We start from the raw sequence: 26,697 nt of genomic DNA on the forward strand, positions 1-26,697 counted from the left end.
TGCATTAAAGTCCCCGGCCACTAGGAGCGCCGTGAGCGGTTCCCCTTTTGCTTATTTCCTTATACAGCTGACTCAGTGCGGTCTTAGTGCCAGCGTCTGTCTGGTGGTAAATAAACAGCCACAATTTCTTTAATGAAAACTCTCTTAGAAAATAGTGTGGTCTACAGCTTATGAGATATTCTACTTCAGGCGAGCGAGAGACTTCCTTAGATTTTGTGCACCAGCTGTTGTTTACAAATATACACAGACCAGAGTGTGCTGTTCTGTTTAGCCGGTGCAGCGTATATTCCGCTAGCTGAATGTTTTCCATGTCGCCATTCTGCCATAATTCGGTGAAACATAAGATGTTAGTTTTTTATGTCCCTTGGTAGGATATTCGTGTTCGTACCTCGGCTAATTTATTGTCCAATGATTGTACGTTGGCAAGTAATATTGATGGTAAGGGCAGATTTCCCATGGTAAAGGCAGATTTAAGTCTTGGTTCAAACAAACTAGTTGAAGCCCATCTGGTACATCCTCAGCCTGCTCACAGTTCTTCAGCCTGTCCTCGCTTTGAGCATTTCAAAAACGCCCCTAATATCAGGCTCCCTTGTCCAAGAACCCTATCTCTGAATGTACCAAGCAAATATCTCCCTGAACTCTTACAATATGCTGTAGTTAGTGTTCCCCTGGAAATGTGAGATACAACCCAGGTGTTGTCACAGACTGCTGTGAGAAACAACCCACTGATGTGTTGGAATTGAGAACCAACAGTATGCTGTGGAGAGAGCACTGCGATTTAGGCTCTGGGCCAGGGAAATGCCAGAGCCTCTGTGTAATGCTGTAACTCTCTGTGTGTACACTAGTCTCTGGAAATTGTTCTCTCTTTGACCATTTAAGGTGTTGCTGGCAAATGCAACATCAATCATGCTAGCTGTCACTCGAAGACTCGTGTGCGATTGTTTGATAATTGTCCGTATTCAAGGTACTTAAAATATGCCCTGTTCACCCTTAAAATACTTCAGTACCACAACACAACTCTTTAGGTTTATCTGACTTTATCTTGATACATTAGTGACAATATGTTACTTTTTGGGCGACCTGACCAAATTCACATAGGAATGTGAGTTATTGATCTATATGTGCTATGCTCTATTCCTATGCTTCCCGTTTTGTTTTTACTTTCGGTTTGTAAGCCAGCTGGAACAACAGTATTTTTCGTTATGGAATATATATTTCACAGCGGTTTAGATGGTACAATGATTCTCTACATTTTACCTTTTTTTTTTTTTGTCACATAAACTGAAATTAGGTGAACTTTTGGGCGAGGGTTTTAGCAACCAGGAAATTTCCAACCAGAGCTATTTCTGCATAGTGCAACTTTAAGCACTGAGCATTTCACCAGTCTTACCAGTGTAGTAGAGGCTTAATCTTAGAACCCATAACCAATATTGCATCCACCATGGCCAGCTACTCATAACTTGATTAACATTTGTTAAGTCTGTCACTAGGGACAATTGGAGTCTGTATGTTAACACTCACAGACCAATCCCATGTGTCACTCTCTCACTGACTCCGTTGTCTTCTCTATGCCTGCATGCAGTCCAATGGCCACCACATTTCCATGGGTGGTGACCTCTACCAGGAGAGACTGTCTCGACTGGAGGGTGACAAGGAATCCCTGGTGCTTCAGGTACTGTACAGTACACCACAACCTGTCATAGCTAGTAGCTATCCTACCCAGGCAACATTAATGGCTCATTAAATGTCACAATAGTATTGATTAGTCTAGGCTGCCGCGGTCAGTTGATCTAGGAGGTTCTGAACATCTCCAGCACCCCTCTATCCGTGCATCGATGGTCTGTTGCACACGATCCATGGGGTCTGCAGTGACCCTCTTCAGTAACAACTGTCTGCGATCATATGCTAAGTGGCCTTTTTAGTGCAATGAAGTGTAATGAACGTAGCCTGGTCCCAGATCTGTTTGTGGTATATAGCCAACTCACATAATTGTTTGGGAATGACAACCACCATAGGAGTTGGCTATACGGCACAAACAGATCTGGGACGGGGCTATATAATGAACTTGGTGTAATAACAAAAACTCAATCAACTCCATTACTTTGCAAATACAAATCACTATGCACCATAATTATGTTAATCTTTAAATTGTAATGACAGAGTAACTACACAGGTATAAGAGTTACTTAGTGTTACCCTTGTGTTCCTGTGCAGGTGAGTGTGTTGACAGACCAGGTGGAGGCGCAGGGGGAGAAGATAAGGGACTTGGAAATGTGTCTGGATGAACACCGGGAGAAACTGAACGCCACTGAGGAGATGCTACAACAGGTCAGTTTGGATGAGACGGCCCCTGAAAAGGGGTCTTTGTTGAAGTTATTTTGTCAAAGCTGCTGAACAACAAAACCCAGCAAGCAAGCAAGCTGTGTGTGTGTGTTTATATTTAGCGTGTTTTGTTATTTCGCAGGAGCTCCTGTGCAGAACGACTCTAGAGACTCAGAAACTGGACCTAATGGCTGAGGTGTCCAACTTGAAACTGAAGCTGAACTCATTTGAGAAGGACATACTGCACTTTGACTTCAGGGACAGTGAGGTATGTGATGGGAGGCCTCTGTTTAAGGACTGATTCTTCTTAGTCTTTCTCTCTCCCTCTCTCTTTCTGACACGCACACACTTACCCTTTCATGCTGCCTGAAACCTGTTTGGGGGAGGGAAGGCTTGCATCATCATGTGCTCAAAACCATAGTGTGTTGGGGCAATAGAGACCATTCACTTCCAAGGGAATGTCAGCCTTGCCATGGCCAGAGGCACTATAATTGTCTTATGTTTGAAGGTATGAATGAGTTGCTCTTACATGAATGTGAAGCTTCAGGGCTTTGATAATAGGAAATTGGAAGATGTATTCTTCCTCTGGTTGTATGGTAGCAAACAATGAACAAATGGTGATGTTCTTGTTTACGTGGAAGTTTGGAGGAAAGGAGAACAAAGGGGGTGTGTATTTGGACTCCAATGAACTGTGGTGGATTCTTGGATAGCTCTCAAACACGTCATGTTATTGTTGTGGCACAGCCGTCTCTTCCAGTCCACTGGAACAGTCCAGTATGTTCCGCTTCACAGCCTATCTGGGAGAGCAGAACACAGAGGTACTCCCCACCAGAGGCACTTTCCTGTCACATCTCTTAACCTGCTCTGGGATTTCTACTGTCTCTGCAAAGCAGTCCCTCCAGAACTGATATGGTCTCCATGAGGATCAGTAGTAGGCCTTGGACTATGTCGGAGAAAACTATAATATGGTTCTCGGTATAGGCTTCTTTTGATTAAAAAAAAAGAATGATGTTACCATTTACTTTGATTAGGAAAAGCCACGCACTCTAATGGCCACGATGCAATACGTTTAATAAACCATTTCGACACCTTAGCTGCCTTCATCAGGGTTCAAAATACATATTTTTAATGAAAATGAAAACCAAGGCCAAGTTTGAATTAAAGTGGAACTGATATGCTCCAATCAACCTACAACATTGTTTTACATGTCCATGTTAGGTAACCTTGTTGAACGTGATGTTATGAAAATGCTTTTAGAACATATTAGATGTTTTTTGAGCGCCTAGCACAGGCTAAGAGAGATGTTGCCGCAGCCATATTGGAACAACGTCATGTTAATGGTAGAGCGTCCGCGCACCTACTTTACTCATGGCTTTTTAATTAAGACTGATCAAGAAGTTAATCAACTTAAAGCTAAAATGACCAATTGAGATTGAAAAACTAAATACAAACCATGTTAACAAGCCTGTATAGTCAGGTGAAAAATCCACTTGCATACGTGTTTGCGCTCATTCAGCTGTAGGTTACGTTAGTGATTTTCACATGGGCAGGGGCATTGAATGTAACATTAACTGTTACCCGACATTAACATTAGCAAGCTCGCTAAATGCATGACGTCCAAAATCATAAAGCATGTAGCTAGCGTCATCAATCCTGTATAGTCCAGTCAAAGCCCGACTTGCATGTGTTTTTGTGTTCATTTAGCGAGCAAGGTCTAGCTGTTAAACATTACAGTAGTTTTGACATGAGCATCAGATCGGGCTTTGTTAGCCAGCAAGCTAGCTAACAGCAAACAAGTTTATTAAATTAGCTAACTTCATGGTAATGCCAACAATAATAGTCACTTCTGCAGGCAGATATTGTGTACCGGTACACTATACATAAAACAGTATTCAATATGGTTTGCGGTGAGGGACTTCAAATGTGCCAAATTAGGAAATAATAATCGATTGTAAAGTCCTGCACTGGTAGCAAGGCTGTTCTGCTTCGGTCACTACAGTAGCTAGCAAAATATTCATCAATGATAGCAGAGCTTGCTGGGTTTTTGAACTAGTTGGCTAGATATCATAGCTGACCTTGCACAGTATAAATGTTTTTGTCAATTTAGCGTTCATGTTACTCTAACAGGATAGCCTTTTACAAAAGCACTTATTTTCATATTTTTTGTTGTCAAAATAAAGACATTCTCAGTGAGGCTACTAACATGCATTGTAATCTGGGATGCCTTTCAGATGAACCATTCAAGTGATGTCATTGATGACATGTTATCAAGGTTACTCCTGCGGTGCTCACCTGTTGCACCCTCTACAACTACTGTGATTATTATTCTTATTTGACGCTGCTGGTCATCTATGAACATTTGAACATCTTGGCCATGTACTGTCATAATCTCAACCCGACACAGCCAGAAGAGGACTGGTCACCCCTCAGAGCCTGGCTCCTCTCTAGATTTCTGTTACATTGCTTGTTCCTCTGGGATCATATCTTACTGATTTATCAAGCCATCAGGGTGACTGTTGCTCTATGACTCCTTTTACTTCTGAGAAATTCTCTGATTTAACAAGCACGTATACAGCTTCCCTCCTTCCCCTGTGTAAGTCAGTCTTTCTCTCCCCTCTCAGGACATGGGTCTGGAGATTAATGAGCTGAGGTACAAAGTGACTGAGATGGAGAGTGAAAGACTACAGTATGAGAAGAAACTGAAATCCACTAAGGTTAGTTATCATGAGTTAGGGTTGGCCTACCTATACTGCAGTACGCAAGCATAATTCTGCAGATAATTATCTAGTTCCATAGGAAAGCTTTTCACTAGCCATTTATTTTTTTACACCTATATCCTTCTCTTTTGACTACTTGTCAGCTCTTTGGGTATCCCCACCTTTTTGGCATCGCTTCTCTTATGACATATCTCTTTTTCTCTTTTTCCTTGGCTTACCTTCCTCTCCACTGCTACTAGTCGCTAATGGCCAAGCTTTCTAGCCTGAAAATCAAAGTGGGCCAGATGCAGTATGAGAAACAGAGGAACGAGCACAAACTGCAGGCACTGAAGGTTGGCTTCTCCCAGGGTTTCTGCTTGTTGCCATCTAATGTCTTTCTACTTTTTACTTTGGTTTAGTTTTTGTTTTTTGAGCAAGATTGTTTCAACTGCTGTTTTTTGTGTTTTTGTTTTTACCTATCTCTAGATGAAATTAAAGGGGTGTGTAATCAGAAATATAATCTAAAACACACTGATCCAAATGATTAAATTCATTATTTTTTTGGTGCCAGTGAAAAAGCCAAAGCACTTAAACGTAAATATAAACCCTAAAATACACCTTCCTTTAGGCGACACCCACAAGGAACCAGTTTAAGCATATACTGTAGCACATGTAAACCACTTTACATGTGCTTTTTGGCTTTCTTTGCCCTCATTTGTTTATTTCTTTTCCTCCCTCCCTTCTTCTCATGGATGAAATGCCACCTGAAAGATTGTTTAATTTCTCAGTTTGCCTTTTAGTTTGTTTTGAAATAATTACCTTTTCACTCTAGCCTGGTCCCAGATCTGTTTGTGCTGTTTTGCCAACATCTGTTGTCATTGTCACGTCAATTGACTTGGCAAGACAGCACAAACAGGACTGGGACCAGGCTATTTTGATACTGCCATGTAAAACGGCCCCTCCAGCACTTGCTGAGACATCAACCACCCCAGACCCAACCACCCCAGACCCTTGCACTGACCCCTACATCCCCACCTCCCCCTCTTAAACACATACTCCCTGAGCAGGTGTGACCATTGTCTCTGCCTGCCAAGTCAGCATCTGAATGGTTTATTTGTGGTGATGGGTGTTGGGTATGAAAGGGGGTAAAATAGGGGGGGTGATAAGTCAGTGGCCACATTCCTGGCTGACTACGTTGCAGACGCCTGCCAGATCTCACAACACCTGCATAGGTGGTTAACATATCAGTTAACCGCACCACACGATATAGTAATCTGATGCTCTACTGCACAGTCGATGACGTGGCACACAGCCATTGGCAATGCAAAGTCTGCAATTCAGTCGGTCTGGAATGCAGCCAGTGTTTTTTGGGAGGATGTCCCTGACTAACTGTTGTGTGTTGAGCAGGAGGAGCTGGTGACGCTGAGGAGGCAGCTGGAGGGAAGGGACAGAGAGGTGAGGAGGTTACACGGCGAGACTGGGTTCAGAGCCAACACCCCGGGTGGCATGGACTGTGGAGACAGAGGTGAGATCATGGACCATAGTCACTGTTCCTCTGTGTCTTTACTCTATGGGGTCGTTTTCCGGACACAGATTAAGCCTAGTCCTAGACTAAAAGCATGACCAACGGCAGGTAGTCTAGCGGTTAAGAGCGTTCGGCCAGTAACCGAAAGGTTGCTGGTTCGATTCCCGAACCGACTAGGTGAAAAATCTGTCTGTGCCCTTGAGCAAGGCACTTAACCATAATTGCTCCAGGGTCGCTCGCCGTGGGTTGATCAATGGTTGAACCCAGGCAGTGACACCACTCTCCGAGGGTGTTTCAGGTAGTGGGATATGCAAAAAAAAAAAACTATTTTCCCAATAGGACAAATTTAAGCACCCACCTAATTATTATAATACTGTGTTATTATTATGTCTTTCAAATGTGGTTCTTTGTTCAAGACTAGCCTAAATATGTGTCTGGGAAACCAACCCCATAAGACAAACATGTTCCATTAAGCCCAGATGATAACATTTTGGTAAAGCTTTACTTAAAGCCGATAGTTATAATGCATTATAACGTGTTCTAAGCATGTATAATCATTTGTCTTATTATGCTTAAAAAATATTATCTCAGAAATATCTGTCATATTTTGTGACCAATCAACATGATTTAAAAGAATCCAGTCTTGACAGAAGTCATGATGGACAGTCTTCAGAATCTGGAGCCAGTTTTTGTTTCATACAGTAATTCTGTGTCCTGTTTAGTCTCTCACCCAGATGAAACTCTTAAAAAGAGGCTGAAAGAGAAACGTAAGGTTATGGGTTTTATCAATGCTTGTATTTATTATTATTTGCTCTTGCACAACTGTCACTGTTGCATGTATGGGCATGAATGACCCATCTGAACCTTGCTTCTCCATAACCCATTGGAAAGCTATTTAATATAATGTATATTCTGTGAAATCGTTTTATTATCAGTTCAGATCAGTTCAGCCACCGGTATTTTAGAACTCAGGGAGGTGAATGAAAAGATTATCAGTGGTTTATATTGCAGAAAGGTTGGCCTTTATGTACTTTAAGAATCGTAGAGTAAGTTTACTTAATGGAAATATCTTAAAGATGAAATCTGTTTGTTTTTTGTTCTCCATGGCAACCAGATGAAGTTCAAATGCAAATAGTGTGAAACGCAACCTGCACACAACAAGAAATATATACTGTTCAAATTAACTCACCTGCGCCTCTTTGGTATTGTGATTTCAACAGCCTCAAAAACTTTCTACACAACATATTGATTACAATGGGAATCAAACTTACGAATTGTGCTTTAAGATTGCATTTGGGATTTTAGATCAAATGTTTTGAGGCGACAGTACAGAATTTCACCTTTTTATTTGAGCCTATTTTCATACAGTGCATTCAGACCGCTTTTCCACAGTTTGTTACGTTACAGCCTTATCCTACAATGTATTAAATATTTTTTTCCCTCATTAGTCTACACAATACCCCATAATGAAGTGAAAACAGGTTTTTAGAAAGTTTTCAAATGTATTACAAAAAAAAAAAAAAACTTATTTACATATAAGTATTTAGACCCTTTGCTATGAGACTGGAAATTGACCTCCGGTACATCCTGTTTCCATTGATTGGAGTCCACCTGTGGTAAATTCAATTAATTTGACATGATTTGGACAGGCACACACCTGTCTGTATAAGGTCCCACACTTGACAGCGCATGTCAGAGCAAAAACCAAGCAATGAGGTTGAAAGAATTGTCCGTAGAGCTCCGAGACAGGATTGTGTCGAGGCACAGATCTGGGGAAGGGTACCAAAACATTTCTGCAGCATTGAAGGTCCCCAAGAACACAGTGGCCTCCATTCTTAAATGGAAGTAGTTTGGAACCACCAAGACTCTTCCAAGAGCTGGCCGCCTGGCCAAACTGAGCAATCAGGGGAGAAGGGCCTTGGTCACGGAGGTGACCAAGAACACGATGGTCACTCTGACAGAGCCCCAGAGTTCCTCTGTGGAGATGGAATAACCTTCCGGAAGGACAACCATCTCTGCAGCACTCCACCAATTAAGCCTTTATGGTAGAGTAGACAGATGAAAGCCACTCCTCAATAAAAGGCACATGACAGCCCGCTGGGAGTTTGCCAAAAGGCACCTAAAGGACTCTCAGACCATGAGAAACAAGATTGTCTGGTCTGATGAAACCCAGATTGAACTCTTTAGCCTGAAATGCCAAGCGTCACATGTGGAGTAAAACTGGCACCATCCCTACGGTGAAGCATGGTGGTGGCACATCTCTGAAGAGACCTGAAAATAGCTGTGCAGCGACGCTCCCCATCCAACCTGACAGAGCTTGAGAGGATCTGCAGAGAAGAATGAGAGGAAACCCCCCAAATACAGGTGTGCCAAGCGTGTAGCGTCATACCCAAGAAGACTCCAGGCTGTAATATCTGCCAAAGGTGCTTCAACAACGTACTTCGTAAAGAGTCTGAATACTTGTGTGATTTTTCATTTTGTTTTTTTGTTGCAAAAAATAAACAAAAACAATTGCTTTGTCATTATGGGTTATTGTTTGTAAAACAATGTCATCAATTTTAGAATAAGGCTGCAATGTAACAAAATGTGTAAAAAGTCAAAGGGTCTGAATACTTTCTGAATGCACTGTATCTATTTAACCGTTCAGAAATGAAAGCACAATGCATGTGGAGCGGCAGGTAGCCTAGTGGTTAGAGCATTGAGCCAGTAACATCACTGTATCTATTTAACCGTTCAGAAATGAAAGCACAATGCATGTGGAGCGGCAGGTAGCCTAGTGGTTAGAGCATTGAGCCAGTAACATCACTGTATCTATTTAACCGTTCAGAAATGAAAGCACAATGCATGTGGAGCGGCAGGTAGCCTAGTGGTTAGAGCATTGAGCCAGTAACATCAGGTTGCTGCTTTGAATAACCGAGCTGACAAGGTGAAAAATCTGTCTGTCTCCTTGAGCAAAGCACCTTACTCTAATTTGCTCCAGGGTCACAGTACTACTATGTCTGATTCACTTAGTAGTGATTCACTTAATAGTGTATAGATTCATGGTAAATAATGTATTGTGTCATTTTGGAATCACCTTTTTTAAATTTTAAATAAGAATAGAATGTACTTGAACACTTCTACATTCATGTGGATGCTACCATGATTACGGATAATCATGAATCAATCGTGAAAACCGATTAGTGAGAAAGATAGTGGCATAAATATCACAAACAACTGCAAATTCATCAAACAAGTTTGTCGATTCACAAGCTTAATGTCGTCATTGTGTGCTAGAAATACAATACCAGTCAAAAGTTTGGACACACCTACCTACTCATTCAAGGGTTTTCCTTTATTTTTACTATTTTCTACATTGTAGAATAATAGTGAATACATCAAAACTATGAAATGGAATCATGTAGTAAGCAAAATAGTTTTAAACAAATTAAAATATATTTTATGAGATTCTTCAAAGTAGCCAACATTTGCCTTGATGACAGCTTTGCACACTCTTGGCATTCTCTCAACCAGCTTCACCTGGAATGTTTTTCCAACAGTCTTGAAGGAGTTGTGCTGAGCACTTGTTGGCTCCTTTTCCTTCACTCTGTGGGACTATCATTTGTTTTTCAACAGGACAATGACCCAACACACCTCCAGGCTATGTAAGGGCTATTTGACCAAGAAGGAGAGTGATGGAGTGCTGCATCAGATGACCTGGCCTCTACAATCACCCAACCTCAACCCAATTAAGATGGTTTGGCATGAGTTGGACCACAGTGAAGGAAAAGGAGCCAACAAGTGCTAAGCACAAGTCCTTCAAGACTGTTGGAAAAGCCTTCCAGGTGAAGCTGGTTGAGAGAATGCCAAGAGTGTGCAAAGCTGTTGTCAAGGCAGAAGGTGGCTACTTTGAAGAATCTAAAATATATTTTAATTGAACACTTTTCTGCTTACGACATGATTCCATATGTGTTATTTCATAGTTTTGATGTCTTCACTATTATTCTACAATGTAGAAAATAGTGAAAATAAAGAAAAACCCTTGAATGAGTAGGTGTGTCCAAACTGTTGACTGGTACTGTGTGTATATATAGGACCAAATACTAAACTTTTGACAAAATGTATTAAATTATTCATGAATTTGTCTAAATACTTAAGACACCTTGACATTGGGGGACTAGATACATAAAGTGCATTAATTTCTAAACGGTGGAACAGATATGTATGAAAATACCCTTAATTGTCTCATATACAACATTTGATCTCAAATCTAAAATGCTGGAGTATAGAGCCAAATTAAACGTTTTAGCTTCACTGTCCAAATAAATACGTAGGGGAGTGTGTATAAGATCATTACCTGTCTACATGCAAAAAGAAAAACACAAAACATCCCTTTCTGCCACCTGTCATGGATGCGAGCTCACTGTTCAGTCTGTGCTTCTATCCTGCTTTTGCCTACAAACAACAATAATCACCTTTTAACACAGGCCTCTCCTCACCCTTTCCTTACCCCCGTCTCCTCTCACCACTTGCTCCCACCATCAACACCCAGTGTGCTGTCTGCTAACCCTCATCAAAATCATCCTTGTCCTCCTCACAATGTCTCCTCTCATTATTTCTTTGTGACAGAACAGCACACTGACATGGCTGTACCCACCAAGTCCAAATCATCCACCTCAAGGTTCCCCCAACTGTGTTAGATGGTGTGTTTATCTTACTGTGAGACTAGGAAGTGGTTAGACTAGATGGACAGGGAGCCAAAATGTCCCTCAGGAGCATTCCCTGTCCGTTTAGATAGTACTGTTGTATAACGATGTATATTGACAACGGACAGAGACGCCACTCTGAATAGATATATATACTGTATATATACTGTTGTACCATGGGTCACAATGGATGAGTCAGTCAGAGGACCCCAGACATATCTTTGCCCAGAATTGACCATGGTTGACTGCTGTATATTCACTTGCTGAAATCCAGTTCTTCACCCTCCAGATGTGGAAGTGCAGAGAATGAAAAAAGCGGTGGAGTCACTGATGGCAGCTAATGAGGAGAAGGTACAGTGAACTACAGTTGACCCCTTCACCCCCATCTCATTACTCTCGGATAGTTTGTCTTGTCAAGTTTAATGTGGCAGGCCAAAGAAGAGGTTACAACCTCTCTGAACCTCTGTTCAAAAAAATGATCTCTCTGTACCTTGTCACCTGGCTTGTACTTTGACCTTTGTGACCCCTCTGCACCTGTAGGATCGTAAGATTGAGGAGCTGAGGCAGTCGCTGCAGCGCTACAAGAAGGTCCAGGACATGGTGATGTCAGTGCAAGAGAAGAAAGGTTTGAGAAGCCATGTTCTATTTCTAAAACCATGTCCGATCACCTTGATGTATATCAAATCAAATGTTATTAGTCACATGCGCCAAACACAACAGGTGTAGTCCTTACAGTGCAATGCTTATTTACGAGCCCTAACCAACAATGCAGTTTAAAAAAAATACAGATAAGAATAAGAGATAAAAGTAACAAGTAATTAAAGAGCAGCAGTGAAATAACAATGGCGGGACTGTATACAGGGGGTCACCAATACAGAGTCAATGTGAGGCACCGGTTATTTGAGGTAGTATGTACGTGTAGGTAGAGTTATTAAAGTGACTATGCATACAGCTGAAGTCGGGAGTTTACATACACTTGGGTTGGAGTCATTAAAACTTGTTTTTTAACCACTCCACAAATTTCTTGTTAACAAACTATAATTTTGGCAAGTCAGTTAAGACATCTACTTTGTGCATGACAAGTAATGTTTCCAACAATTGTTTACAGATTTCATATTCATATTCATATTTCACTTATAATTCACTGTATCACAATTCCAGTGGGTCAGAAGATTACATACACTAAGTTGACTGTGCCTTTAAACAGCTTGGAATATTCCAGAAAATTATGGCATGGCTTTAGAATCTCTGATAGGCTAATTGACATAATTTGAGTCAATTGGAGGTCTACCTGTGGATGTATTTGAAGGCCTACCTTCAAATTCAGTCCCTCTGCTTGACATCATGGGGAAATCAAAAGAAATCAGCCAAGACCTCAGGGGGGAAAAAATTGTAGACCTCCACAAATCTGGTTCATCCTTGGGAGAAATTTCCAAATGCTTGAAAGTACCACGTTTATCTGTACAAACAATAGCACGCAAGTATAAAGACCATGGGACCACGCAGCCGTCATACCGCTCAGGAAGGAGATGCGTTCTGTCTCTTAGAGATGAACTTACTTTGGTGTGAAAAGTGCAAATCAATCCCAGAACAACAGCAAAGGACCTTGTGAAGATACTGGAGGAAACCGGTGCAAATAGTCTGGGTAGCCATTTGACTAGATGTTCAGGAGGCTTGGGGTAGAAGCTGTTTTGAAGCCTCTTGGACCTAGACTTGGTGCTCCAGTACCGCTTGCCGTGAGGTAGCCGAGAGAACAGTCTATGACTAGGGTGGCTGGAGTCTTTGACAATTTTTAGGGCCTTCCTCTGACACAGTCTGGTACAGAGGTCCTGGGTGGCAGGAAGCTTGGCCCCGGTGATGTACTGGAACGTTCGCACTATCCTCTGTAGTGCCTTGCGGTCGGAGGCCAAGCAGTTGCCATACCAGTGAGTGATGCAACCAGTCAGGAGGCTCTCGATGGTGCAGCTGTAGAACTTTTGAGGATCTGAGGAGCCATGCCAAATCTTTTGTCTCCTGGGGGGGAATAAGTTTTGTCGTGCCCTCTTCACGACTGTCTTGGTGTGCTTAGTTTGTTGGTGATGTGGACGCCAAGCAACTTGAAGCTCTCAACCTGCTCCACTACAGCCCCGTCAATGAGAATGGGGGCATGCTCTCTCCTCCTTTTCCTATGGTCCACAATCATCTCCTTTGTCTTGATCACATTGAGGGAGAGGTTGTTGTCCTGGCACCACACGGCCAGGTCTCTGACCTCAGCCTATAGGGAGGTCTCATCGTTGTCGGTGATCAGGCCTGTGTCAGTGGCAAATTTAATGATGGTGTTGGAGTCGTGCCTAGCCGTGCCGTCATGATTGAACAGGGAGTACAGGAGAGAACTGGGCATACACCCATGAGTGGGCCCCTGTGTTGAGGATCAGCTTGGCGGATGTGTTCTCTACTCTTACCACCTGGGAGCGGCCTGTCAGGAAGTCCAGGATCCATTTGCAGAGGGAGGTGTTTTGTCCCAGGGTCCTTAGCTTATTGATGAGCTTTGAGGGCATTTTGCTGTTGAACGCTGAGCTCTAGTCAATGAATAGCATTCTCACTTAGGTGTTCCTTTTGTCCAGGTGGGAAAGGGCAGCGTGGAGTGCAATGGATATTGCATCATCTGTGGATCTGTTGGGGTGGTATGCAAATTGGAGTAGGTCTAGGGTTTTGGGATGATGATGTTGTGAGCCATGACCAACCTTTCAAGGCACTTCATGGCTACATACGTGAGTGCTATGGGTCGGTATTTGTTTATGCCGGTTATCTTAGTGTTTTTGGACACAGGACTATGGTGGTCTGCTTGAAACATGTTGGTATTAGACTCGGACAGGGAGAGGTTGAAAATGTCAGTGAAGACACTTGCCAGTTGGTCAGTGCATGCTCGGAGTACACGTCCTGGTGATCCATCTTGCCCTGTGGCCTTGTGAATGTTGACCTGTTTAAAGGTCTTACTCGCATCGACTGTGGAGAGTGTGATCACACAGTCATCCGGAATAGCTGGTGCTCTCATGCATGTTTCAGTGTTTGCTTCAAAGTGAGCGTTGAAGTAGTTTAGCTCGTCTGGTAGGCTCGTGTCCCTGGGCAGCTCTTGGCTGTGCTTCCCCTTGTAGTCTGTAATGGTTTGCAAGCCCTGCCACATCTGACAAGCGTCAGAGCCGGTGTAGTACGATGCTGACCTTGTGAATGACCTGTCAGATGCAGTTTAAGTAGTGATACAGAAGTGATTTGTAAGAGCTGATAGAAGTGTTATTGAAGTCAAATCTTTAAACTTCAAAGCTTCACATTTCTGGCATTGGGCTCCAATAGAATGGACAACTCTGAACTCTCTCTCTAGGCTACATTCAAAGCTGACTGCTAAAAATAACTCCTCTTCCATTCCAGACAAAACCAAAGATGGTGAGAGTGATGAGAGTAACAGCGACAACTTCCTCTCTGTGATGTCAACGACAACCACCCCTGTTGCCCTGGAGTCGGAGAGGCACGCGCTAGCTGGAGTCGAGGAAGTAGGAGTGAAGAGCCCAGACGAGGTACAGGATTACGTGATGATTTATAGATTGACTAAACAGGCTAAGGCCCTCGGATCACGGAACAGATTATATTTCTATGAGTTCATCGGTCATCCTCATTAGACCTTCTCAAAAATCCTTGATGTCCTCCAACCAATGAAACAGTCAATGATGACACATGCTGTCCTTAGATTTCACACTTCTGAACGAGGTGTTGAGTCGCTGTCACTTTGTCAAATTAGTCTGATAACATTAAATGTAGCTTTGCAGTGACACTTGTCTTTTTGAATTATGACAACACCATTGTCTTGACTGCTCGTTAGCCTTAGTCTACTAAATCGTGAAAACACCTTGACACAACAGAGAAAAGTAACATCTGACTTTGATGGCGGTTGTATTTTACTACATGGTTTTCCCCGTTTTGGTCCTCTGCCTCAATGCATAGCTGGAGACGCACTATGGAGCTCCTGAAGTGCCTTTGGCAACAACCCGCCCTACAGTCCAGTCAGCCTGCGCTCTGAGCGTGCCAGAGCTTAACCAAGCTGAACCTGAGAGGTGAGCTGAACTAGATGCTTATCTATAATCTTTGTAACGGGCTTCAGCTAAACCTGTGGGACAATTTCCACATTTCTTCCAGAACAACATCTGCTTTTCTTCAAGACCAACGTTAGTGTTTGGCTTTGGGTGTCTGTCCAGTGCTGTTCTTTTTACTAGGAACCAAACGGGACAAAGCGGGAACGGACCTACCTGAATTTCCCCAATAGACACTCTTGTTTACATTGCAAAATGTTTTGCTACTGTGTACACACCTGTTGATGAACAAAGTACCTTAATTTGAACATTAGATGAACAAAGTACCTGTGTACCTTAGTTTGCCCCTGAGCAGAGCTGACTTGGAAAGAGAGATGTCTTGAATGGTGTGTAGACCTAGTTCCTCAAATGAGACTCGGCTGTGGAAAAGGTCAACGCTAAGGCAAGATGAGGAGTGATATCTTGCATTAGAGTGATATCTTACCTTGGATGAACAAAGTACCTGTGTACCTTAGTTTGCCCCTGAGCAGAGTGAGCTGACTAGGAAAGAGAGATTTCTTGACTGGTGTGTAGACCTAGTTCCTTAAATGAGACCCGGCTATGGAAAAGGTCAACACCTAGGCAAGATATCATGCCTTAGCGTGGTAAATGGGGCATAATTCATGACATTTGGACACCACGAGGTCCAAGGTGTCCCATAAGGGTGTTTAAATCTGCTTGACTGACAAATAAGGCTTCCTACGACAAATATCGATAGCCTCCACACCCATGTTTGACAGTGTACAGTATAGCGTGTAGCAGGCAGCTCACAGCTTGTCTGTGTTAGCATGGTGTTAGCGTCCCAACACTCTGCAGCGAGGCAGGTTGATCAGGAAGTGTCACAGGAGGCTCCCCTATCATGTGATACTCCACAGTGAGTATGCCCATGGTGTGAAGCCACGTGTCGTTATCCTTTTGCTTAAAGCTTCCGCTGTCTGTCAGATTGTCTTCCTGCCGAAGGCCAGCGGTTCAGTACCGCACTTTGACCGCACCACTTGGCACATTGACTAGATTAAAGTCTTGTAGTGTTCACTGTGATGAGCTTTGCCATTTTAGGTCCCTGCGTGTCCCAAAGTCAGCGAGTCAGGAAAACTTATATGTCAGCAACAGTGAAAAGGTAAAGATATTTCTGAATTCCCTTGAAGTTCTAAAGTCATCATTATCATGATTTGATTTGATCATTGAATTTCGTCATTAACACTCCATCCCATGTCATCATACCTGTGACAGATTACATTGGTGATTGACGAAAAGCCAACAGAGGTGAGTCTGTTCTCTACAGTCCTTCCATATTTCGGGGTCAGACACTTTATTTTTTGCTTCTCCTCCCTTTATCATTCTTTAAATTGTTTTCCTCTTTGGCCTCATCCGTCTTGTTAAAAGGCTGATAACCTATTCCTTATGAGGTTAGCATCAGTAAAGTGAGTGATTGAGTTTCACCTTGGTTTCATTGCATGCGTTTGATTGCCTTCTATCATATTGCATTGAAATTGATCAATCCTTTACACTTAAAGCCAACTCTACACTGTCAGTTATTTTCAAATGCAATTTTTATTTATTACTACTTGTCTGTGAAATGACCTGCTTCTGGCATTGTGTGAACTGATTTAGCAGATAACGGCTATTTTTGAAGGAGGTTTTTACTTGCAATGACTGTGATATGTTTATTCGTACCTACTGTGCCTTAGTTGAATGCGCTGATTGTAAGTCACTCTGGATAAGAGCGTCCGCTAAATGACTAAAATGTCAAATTGACGTGTCAACTCTGTATTTTACTACTGTTCAGAATAAGGCTGTGGAGGACATCGGTAAGATCAGCGAGCGCCCGCCCAGGTCTCCCTCTTCATCTCGCCCAGAGGACGACAGCTTCGGTACCAAGAAGGCTCGCTCCTCCTTTGGCCGAGGCTTCTTCAAGATCAAGGGGGGCAAGAGGACAGCCAGCACCCCTAACCTGGGTAAGATAGGGTGGATGGATGGCCTAATGTGTGTGAATGGGCTGTGGGTCTCAGGTGGAAGCTTTGTGGGGACAGGTCCCATATTCACAAAGCAACTTAGAGTAGGAGTGCTGATCTTGGATCAGCTCCTCCCTGTCCATGTAACTTTGTTCATTATGAGCTTAAAGGCAAAACCGATCCTAGAGCAGCAGTCTTACTCTGAGATGCTTTTTTAAATAAGGGCCCTGCTACTCAATGGTTTTTGACAGTTATTTTGCTTCTTTTGTGCTCTTTTGACTTGAACTGTTAATGACATGATTAGTAAGATTGTAGTGTTATTCTTTGCTTTTAAATATATGTGCAGTGTATATACAGCAAAATGTCTTTCTCTGAGCAATTGTATTAGTATAAAATAATAAAATATCCACATTTTTTGGAGCATAGAATATAGCCTAGTATTTTAAATGATTTATTTTATACAGCCATTCCTCATCTTTATCAAGGCTGCCAATAAATTCGAACCCCACGTGTTTCTGACACTTAATTCAGACAGTAAGGAAGTTAGAGGGTTAGAGGAGAAACAATGGGAAGGGTTTACACAGGGAGTCATATTTGACATGCAGTGGAGTTGGTACCACACCGGCTCTGCACAGTCTTTGTTTTATTCTGAAGACTGAGCGGTTCTTTCCAAAGAGCTTAGTTTTTCGGATGTAGCTTTTTTTTGTTTTAAATGTATGCCCCTTTAACCACACCCATAGTTAAAATACATACAAACAGCATAATTACTAGTCTCACAAACTGTTCTCCCTGTCTGATTGTGAAAATGTAGCCTAGTGTGTGTGCTTTGTATGTATGTGTTATCTGCCTCCTGCCCCTACCATCATACTATGAATATATCCCCTGTTGTTTTTCCCTTCAGTAACCTTTGGCCTCTTTGTGCTTTGTGTAACGCATTGTGATGACCGCAGCTGGATTGCAAGTGCCCCTATGCTAGGTACAGAATAATGGAGCCATTATGTCTTCAGGGCAAGGCGGGCTGCAGTATGGCCTCTCTGGAGGAATGACCAGTACTGGATATGACCCCTGACCTCATAACATTCCCCCCCACCCCGTTCCTTCCTAAACACACTCAACCAACTGTTGACTTTCGACTTTCACCTAACTCATAAACTTGTGTAAGCTGAGGTGTCCTTTGTAATTAAATGTCTCCCAACACTTAGAAATGTATTATAGGTTTTGAACTCTCTTGGGTGCCCACTTTATATGGTATATGAGTTGAGGGTGACTTCTATATTCCAAGACATATTGGTAGACATGTTGGTAGAAAGTAAGGGTAGGAATTTCTATTCTTTGTAATTCAATTTCAGAACTCATGATTCACCCAAGTCTTAAAAATCTTGGCGGTGACCTTTTTATTCCCAGACTTAATGAAACATGCTCATGTTGATATAACTTGGGAGTTCATGCATAGAGAAGAAAGGGTTTGAATTTCCACTCTAGACATTTGACATAGAGGTTACTCTCAGGCCACCATGCACCCATGGCAAGGCCCTGTCGTGGCTCCTATTGTGGTCGTCCGTTTAGTATATAATTCTACAGTAGCTACACCATACTTCCTTGTATACAACCACACCCATGTTACCTGCGGTTGTTCCTCGCCAAACTGCTTTTTATGAGCACCAGTGCTGGACAGCATCAAAGCTGAGAGACAGCGTTTTGTATGCAAACTCTGCATGTATATGGGCTCTTTTCTATTTCTGTTCAAACTCCCCTCGCACCAAACTATATCTGGGTCTTATTACCAGATGATGTCATCTGCAATGATGCCACCCCATAGGAATTGAAATGCCAACATTCATATAGCCGTTTCCTTAAACGCACTAACCACCGTCAGATCCTGACTGTTGTTTCTCAAGTTAGACCACCTCTCTCCCATGTACACGCTCAGTGAGGTGAGTCTCCTTTTAGGAATGTGTGTTTGCACGAATTATCCTCTGTTTAAGTCTAATAAGGAAATGGGAATTGTATGCATTTCAGTCCTGTTTTGTCTTTACACCAGTGCATAACTAGTCTTTTGAATTATGTAAGGCCTATAACTAAAGTTATCTTTAGTGCTTTTATAGTCTCCAGTCCATTGCATGCATTAAGGGGGGTTCTACTAACCTAACATATGGAATTGTTTTAAAATGGTTCTGCTGTAGATCATTTAGCAACTTGATTTGGAATTTTAGATTGAATTTGGACTTTACTGCTGTAGCCCAAAGAAACACATTGAATAACATTCATAAATGGCACAAAGTAAATCATAAGGAATAAGGTTTTAGAGTGTCTGTCCTATATCTAGGAGATATAAGAATGCTAGATGGGGTGGGGACACAACGACTTCCATACTTCCATTTAGTGATGCACCAATATGACATTTTTGGCCGATACTGATGTTTTCCTTGCCAAAAAAAACACGCTTTTTAGCAGCCTTTTAAGCATTCTCGTACAGTTAAATAGTTAACTCACACATGGACGTAGCGGTCTAAGGTACTGCATCTCAGTGCAAGAGGCGTCACTGCAGTCCCTGGTTCGAATCCAGGCTGTATCACATCCGGCCGTGCTTAGGAGGCACATTTGGCCCAGCGTCGTCCTGTTTTGGCCGGGATAGGCAATAATTGTAAATAAGAATTTGTTCTTAACTGATTTGCCTTGTTAAAGGTTACACACACACACACACTGACCAAAAAGTTATTTTTCGCATATCCCCATTACCAGTAGAATTTTTTTATTTTTTTTTATTTCACCTTTATTTAACCAGGTAGGCTAGTTGAGAACAGGTTCTCATTTGCAACTGCGACCTGGCCAAGATAAAGCATAGCAGAGTGAACAGACAACACAAGGTTACACATGGAGTAAACAATTAACAAGTCAATAACACAGTAGAGAAAAAAAAGGGGAGTCTATATACAATGTGTGCAAAAGGCATGAGGAGGTAGGCGAATAATTACAATATTGCAGATTAACACTGGAGTGATAAATGATCAGATGATCATGTACAGGTAGAGATATTGGTGTGCAAAAGAGCAGAATAGTAAATAAATAAAAACTGTGGGGATGAGGTAGGTGAAAATGGGTGGGCTATTTACCAATAGATTATGTACAGCTGCAGCGATCGGTTAGCTGCTCAGATAGCTGATGTTTGAAGTTGGTGAGGGAGATAAGTCTCCAACTTCAGCGATTTTTGCAATTCGTTCCAGTCACAGGCAGCAGAGTACTGGAACGAAAGGCGGCCGAATGAGGTGTTGGCTTTGGGGATGCTCAATGAGATACACCTGCTGGAGCGCGTGCTACGGATGGGTGTTGCCATCGTGACCAGTGAGCTGAGATAAGGCGGAGCTTTGCCTAGCATGGCCTTGTAGATGACCTGGAGCCAGTGGGTCTGGCGACGAATATGTAGCGAGGGCCAGCCGACTAGAGCATACAAGTCGCAGTGGTGGGTAGTATAAGGTGCTTTAGTGACAAAACGGATGGCACTGTGATAAAGTGCATCCAGTTTGCTGAGAAGAGTGTTGGAAGCCATTTTGTAGATGACATCGCCGAAGTCGAGGATCGGTAGGATAGTCAGTTTTACTAGGGTAAGCTTGGCAGCGTGAGTGAAGGAGGCTTTGTTGCGGAATAGAAAGCCGACTCTTGATTTGATTTTCGATTGGAGATGTTTGATATGGGTCTGGAAGGAGAGTTTGCAGTCTAGCCAGACACCTAGGTACTTATAGGTGTCCACATATTCAAGGTCGGAACCATCCAGTGTGGTGATGCTAGTCAGGCAAGCGGGTGCAGGCAGCGATCGGTTGAAAAGCATGCATTTGGTTTTACTAGCGTTTAAGAGCAGTTGGAGGCCACGGAAGGAGTGTTTGTATGGCATTGAAGCTCGATTGGAGGTTAGATAGCACAGTGTCCAATGACGGGCCGAAAGTGTATAGAATGGTGTCGTCTGCGTAGAGGTGGATCAGGGAATCGCCCGCAGCAAGAGCAACATCATTGATATACACAGAGAAAAGAGTCGGCCCGAGAATTGAACCCTGTGGCACCCCATAGAGACTGCCAGAGGACCGGACAACATGCCCTCCGATTTGACACACTGAACTCTGTCTGCAAAGTAATTGGTGAACCAGGCAAGGCAGTCATCCGAAAAGCCGAGGCTACTGAGTCTGCCGATAAGAATATGGTGATTGACAGAGTCGAAAGCCTTGGCAAGGTCGATGAAGACTGCTGCACAGTACTGTCTTTTATCGATGGCGGTTATGATGTCGTTTAGTACCTTGAGTGTGGCTGAGGTGCACCCGTGACCGGCTCGGAAACCAGATTGCATAGCGGAGAAGGTACGGTGGGATTCGAGATGGTCAGTGACCTGTTTGTTGACTTGGCTTTCGAAGACCTTAGATAGGCAGGGCAGAATGGATATAGGTCTGTAACAATTTGGGTCCAGGGTGTCTCCCCCTTTGAAGAGGGGGATGACTGCGGCAGCTTTCCAATCCTTGGGGATCTCAGACGATATGAAAGAGAGGTTGAACAGGCTGGTAATAGGGGTTGCGACAATGGCGGCGGATAGTTTCAGAAATAGAGGGTCCAGATTGTCAAGCCCAGCTGATTTATACGGGTCCAGGTTTTGCAGCTCTTTCAGAACATCTGCTATCTGGATTTGGGTAAAGGAGAACCTGGAGAGGCTTGGGCGAGGAGCTGCGGGGGGACCGGAGCTGTTGGCCGAGGTAGGAGTAGCCAGGCGGAAGGCATGGCCAGCCGTTGAGAAATGCTTGTTGAAGTTTTCGATAATCATGGATTTGTCGGTGGTGACCGTGTTCCCTAGCCTCAGTGCAGTGGGCAGCTGGGAGGAGGTGCTCTTGTTCTCCATGGACTTCACAGTGTCCCAGAACTTTTTGGAGTTGGAGCTACAGGATGCAAACTTCTGCCTGAAGAAGCTGGCCTTAGCTTTCCTGACTGACTGCGTGTATTGGTTCCTGACTTCCCTGAACAGTTGCATATCGCGGGGACTGTTCGATGCTATTGCAGTCCGCCACAGGATGTTTTTGTGCTGGTCGAGGGCAGTCAGGTCTGGAGTGAACCAAGGGCTGTATCTGTTCTTAGTTCTGCATTTTTGAACGGAGCATGCTTATCTAATATGGTGAGGAAGTTACTCTTAAAGAATGACCAGGCATCCTCAACTGACGGGATGAGGTCAATGTCCTTCCAGGATACCCGGGCCAGGTCGATTAGAAAGGCCTGCTCACAGAAGTGTTTTAGGGAGCGCTTGACAGTGATGAGGGGTGGTCGTTTGACTGCGGCACCGTAGCGGATACAGGCAATGAGGCAGTGGTCGCTGAGATCCTGGTTGAAGACAGCGGAGGTGTATTTGGAGGGCCAGTTGGTCAGGATGACGTCTATGAGGGTGCCCTTGCTTACAGAGTTAGGGTTGTACCTGGTGGGTTCCTTGATGATTTGTGTGAGATTGAGGGCATCTAGCTTAGATTGTAGGACTGCCGGGGTGTTAAGCATATCCCAGTTTAGGTCACCTAACAGAACAAACTCTGAAGCTAGATGGGGGGCAATCAATTCACAAATGGTGTCCAGGGCACAGCTGGGAGCTGAGGGGGGTCGGTAGCAGGCGGCAACAGTGAGAGACTTATTTCTGGAGAGAGTAATTTTCAGAATTAGTAGCTCGAACTGTTTGGGTATGGACCTGGAAAGTATGACATTACTTTGCAGGCTATCTCTGCAGTAGACTGCGACTCCTCCCCCTTTGGCAGTTCTATCTTGACGGAAGATGTTATAGTTGGGTATGGAAATCTCTGAATTTTTGGTGGCCTTCTTGAGCCAGGATTCAGACACGGCAAGGACATCAGGGTTAGCAGAGTGTGCTAAAGCAGTGAGTAAAACAAACATAGGGAGGAGGCTTCTAATGTTGACATGCATGAAACCAAGGCTTTTTCGATAACAGAAGTCAACAAATGAGGGTGCTTGGGGACATGCAGGGCCCGGGTTTACCTCCACATCACCCGCGGAACAGAGAAGGAGTAGTATGAGGGTGCGGCTAAGGGCTATCAAAACTGGTCGCCTAGAGCGTTGGGGACAGAGAATAAGAGGAGCAGGTTTCTGGGCATGGTAGAATATATTCAGGGCATAATGCACAGACAGGGGTATGGTGGGGTACGGCGGAGGTAAGCCCAGGCACTGGGTGATGATGAGAGAGGTTTTATCTCTGGACATGCTGGTTGTAATGGGTGAGGTCACCGCATATGTGGGAGGTGGGACAAAGGAGGTATCAGGGGTGTGAGGAATAGGACTAGGGGCTCCATTGTGAACTAAAACAATGATAACTAACCTGAGCAATAGTATACAAGGCATATTGACATTTGAGAGAGACATACAGCGATGCATACAGTGAACACAGGTGTTGAGTTGGGAAAGCTAGCTAAAACAGTGGGTGAGACGACAGCTAATCAGCTAGCATAACAACAGCAGGTGAGATGGCATTGACTAGGCAACTCGGCCGACAGATAAAACAAACAAGCAGAATGGAGTACCGTGATTAATGGACAGTCCAGCGTGCATCAGCTATGTAGCCAAGTGATCAGAGTCCAGGGGGCAGCGGTGGATGGGGCAGGGGGGCTGGGCTGGCGAGTGTTATCCAGGTTAAGAAAACTAACAATGACTAAATAGCTTGTAGCTAGCTAGCTGGTTAGCTTCTGGAGGTTCTTGAGTGTGTTCTAAAAATAAAGATAATAGCGATTCCGTATCACATTGGGTGAGGCAAGTTTCCGGAAGGTATAAACAATTTTTTTTTTAAATCGGGAAGAGAGAGAGTACATATGGGCCACTGCGTTTTTGGGACGCGGCGGGACGGTTAGCATGCCTGTGCTAACAAGCTAACAGATTAGCAGGCCGGGGTAAACAAGGTAGTAGTTAGCGGACCTGGGCTAAACAAGCTAGCAGTTAGCGTGCCGAACTAGCAAGCAAGGAGATAGCGAGGGCTAGAGAGTTAGCCTTTGGAGGACGTCGCGATGGGGTGAGTCTGTTTATTCCTCTTCATGCGGTGATATCGATAGACCGGTCGTAGTCAAGGTATTGTAGCCCAGGAGTATGCTAGGAGCTCTGGCCGGGCTAGCTTCAAGCTACGTGGGTGGAAACGCTAGCCAGGAGTAATCAACCAGGGTTGCTGTTTAGCTCGATAGCTAGTTGCGAGGATCCAGCTGAAGAATGTTCCGTTTGTGGTGGGAATCCGGGGGTAAAAAAAATTAATTAGGTCCGTTATGCTCTGGTTAGCGTCGCGTTGTTCGAACTGGCAAGAGCTTTCCAAGCTAAAGGTTAGTTGATGACCGCTAGCATAGCTGGTAGTTAGCTGGCTAGCTTCAGTTGAGAGGGTCCGGTTCCGAAGTAAATATAACTACTTTAGGAAAGTAGCTACATTGGCGGGTTGCAGAAGAGTATTTGGAAGCTTAGGTTTAGCAAAATGTTAAGGATATGCGAAGAAAAAAAATATCTAAAAAATATCTAAAACGAAAAAGAGACGATATTTACAGAGAGACGATACGACAGGACAACTACTGCTACGCCATCTTGGAAACATATAATCAGAACCCATATCTTTCACTTACGTGCTGTTCTGTTTCGTTGTTCATTTGTTCAGTCGTTTCTTTCTCAACCAGGATTTCTCATACTATGGAACCCCTTTTGGGTCTTCGCGTGTCAAAAAAGATACACGTCAAATAATGTTGTTTGACATGTCTCTGTCCCAGCTATTTGACCAATCAGGACCTGAATATGACTGCACATCACATAATTTAACAAGTTCATTCTTGTTTTACGTAGTTATTGCACATTGATTACACGATCACTCGTATCTCATATGTCACAATGAGTCATCGATACGTGTGCTATGATGCTGGTAAAGTTCTCGCGCACCTAAAGTGCTGGTCATTAAAAACAAATCTTGCTAGCTCATGGATGCAATCAATGTTCCCCCAAAACATAGCAAAACGATCATCTGTTTCAATAGCTATACTTAGCTCGCTAACTATATAGCTAGGTGTCATCTAAAATAACCCTAATTTATAAGACAGTTCTTATTTGATTAATGGTGGTCGGACCCATCTATGTGAAGCTAGCCACAATAAGGATTAGCCACAATAGGGGACTTTTCGGTTAGCCTTCAAAATTAATGTATGTCTTTGACAGTGATGCAAATTAATACAATTAGTGGAATGCCATAATGGAATAGATCATGCTAAATGAGTTTGGAATGTTATAATAAAAACGACAAAAGACAATTTGTTACTTTGACAAAAATCTGTTGAAATCACACTGGATGTATTATACTTTAGAATTGCATTGGGGGCATACGTATTTCACTATACAGCCTTAGCTATGGATTGTGAATCAATGACATGGGTTATCAGTCTACCTAGTGACACCCAGAGAATGTTAGCATCGTAGCTCTTATTGCGGGACTCTGAAACAGATGTGAATTGAGCCACATTTATTGTCAACCTATGTGTATTGAACACTATTCCAGAGGAAAAACAATACTGCGTGGATGTTTGAGTCTGATAACTCTGAGGAGGACGTTGGGAAAACATATCTTGGGTATTGAGTAGACTGATACCCCATTTCATTGATCCTTAGGTAAAGCTGTACAGTGGAATATGAATGTCAAAACACACAATAGGCTGACTGGGGAGGTGTTTTCACACAGTCACAGTCCCGCGATAAGTGCTACAGTGCTAATATTTGCGTGAACTCTTCACAGTTGTGTTCTGTGGGTGTCACTGAGTAGACTGATATACCCCATTTCATTGCTTCTTATTCCAACCTTGTTTAACATGATCTAGTCTAAATATGGCACAATTCCACCAATTATGACCTTCTGCATCACTTTCAGGCGAACCGCATATTACGCTATTGTGCCTAATCCTTTTTGTGGCTAGCATCACAACACAACCCTGTCCAGTCGAGCCTCACTAGTCAGATGAAGCTAGCTGGCTGCTTATATCATTAGCTTCTGGCAACAGGGTTAAGTAGCTGGCTAGCTATTTATTTTCATGAACTAAAGTTCAATTTCAATAAGCAAACCACACGTGGCTACCTACCTAATACTTACTCACAAGGATTCCTAAATCATTGCTAAGAATAATGAAAATGACTGCAGTTTCTACTGGCCATTTGTTTTCAGGCTGGTTGTATTGTTGCCTGCTCGGTACCAAGCTAAAGCTAGCTACCCCAGAAGTTGTGGTCAAACAAATAATGCTTTATTACCAACCGACAGCAGTGGAGAAGGTTGAAAGTTTTAAGTTCCTCGGCGTACACATCACAGACAGACTGAAATGGTCCACTCACACAGACAGTGTGGTGAAGAAGGCACAACAGCGCCTCTTCAACCTCAGGAGGCTGAAGAAATTT

The 26,697-nt window shown here is 43.3% G+C and overlaps 1 protein-coding gene across 5 annotated transcripts in view; it reads left to right on the plus strand.

The window, feature by feature from the left end:
• Positions 1–26,697, plus strand: part of LOC115109555 (liprin-beta-1-like) — an 83,801-nt gene that overhangs the window by 28,908 nt on the left and 28,196 nt on the right. For 2 of the 5 annotated variants that reach the window (XM_029634568.2, XM_029634564.2), the window contains exons 4-17: positions 1,583–1,672; positions 2,215–2,328; positions 2,465–2,590; positions 4,944–5,036; positions 5,279–5,371; positions 6,426–6,543; positions 7,266–7,310; positions 11,518–11,579; positions 11,769–11,853; positions 14,634–14,779; positions 15,204–15,313; positions 16,385–16,445; positions 16,559–16,591; positions 17,115–17,283. In XM_029634568.2, coding sequence (XP_029490428.1) covers positions 1,583–1,672; positions 2,215–2,328; positions 2,465–2,590; positions 4,944–5,036; positions 5,279–5,371; positions 6,426–6,543; positions 7,266–7,310; positions 11,518–11,579; positions 11,769–11,853; positions 14,634–14,779; positions 15,204–15,313; positions 16,385–16,445; positions 16,559–16,591; positions 17,115–17,283 — 1,345 coding nt within the window. The remainder of the gene's footprint in view (positions 1–1,582; positions 1,673–2,214; positions 2,329–2,464; positions 2,591–4,943; positions 5,037–5,278; positions 5,372–6,425; positions 6,544–7,265; positions 7,311–11,517; positions 11,580–11,768; positions 11,854–14,633; positions 14,780–15,203; positions 15,314–16,384; positions 16,446–16,558; positions 16,592–17,114; positions 17,284–26,697) is intronic. The other 3 variants (XM_029634565.2, XM_029634566.2, XM_029634567.2) reach the window with 3 other exon arrangements.

Source organism: Oncorhynchus nerka, linkage group LG25 (assembly GCF_034236695.1).
Source record: "Oncorhynchus nerka isolate Pitt River linkage group LG25, Oner_Uvic_2.0, whole genome shotgun sequence".
NCBI classification, from domain to species: Eukaryota; Metazoa; Chordata; class Actinopteri; order Salmoniformes; family Salmonidae; genus Oncorhynchus; species Oncorhynchus nerka.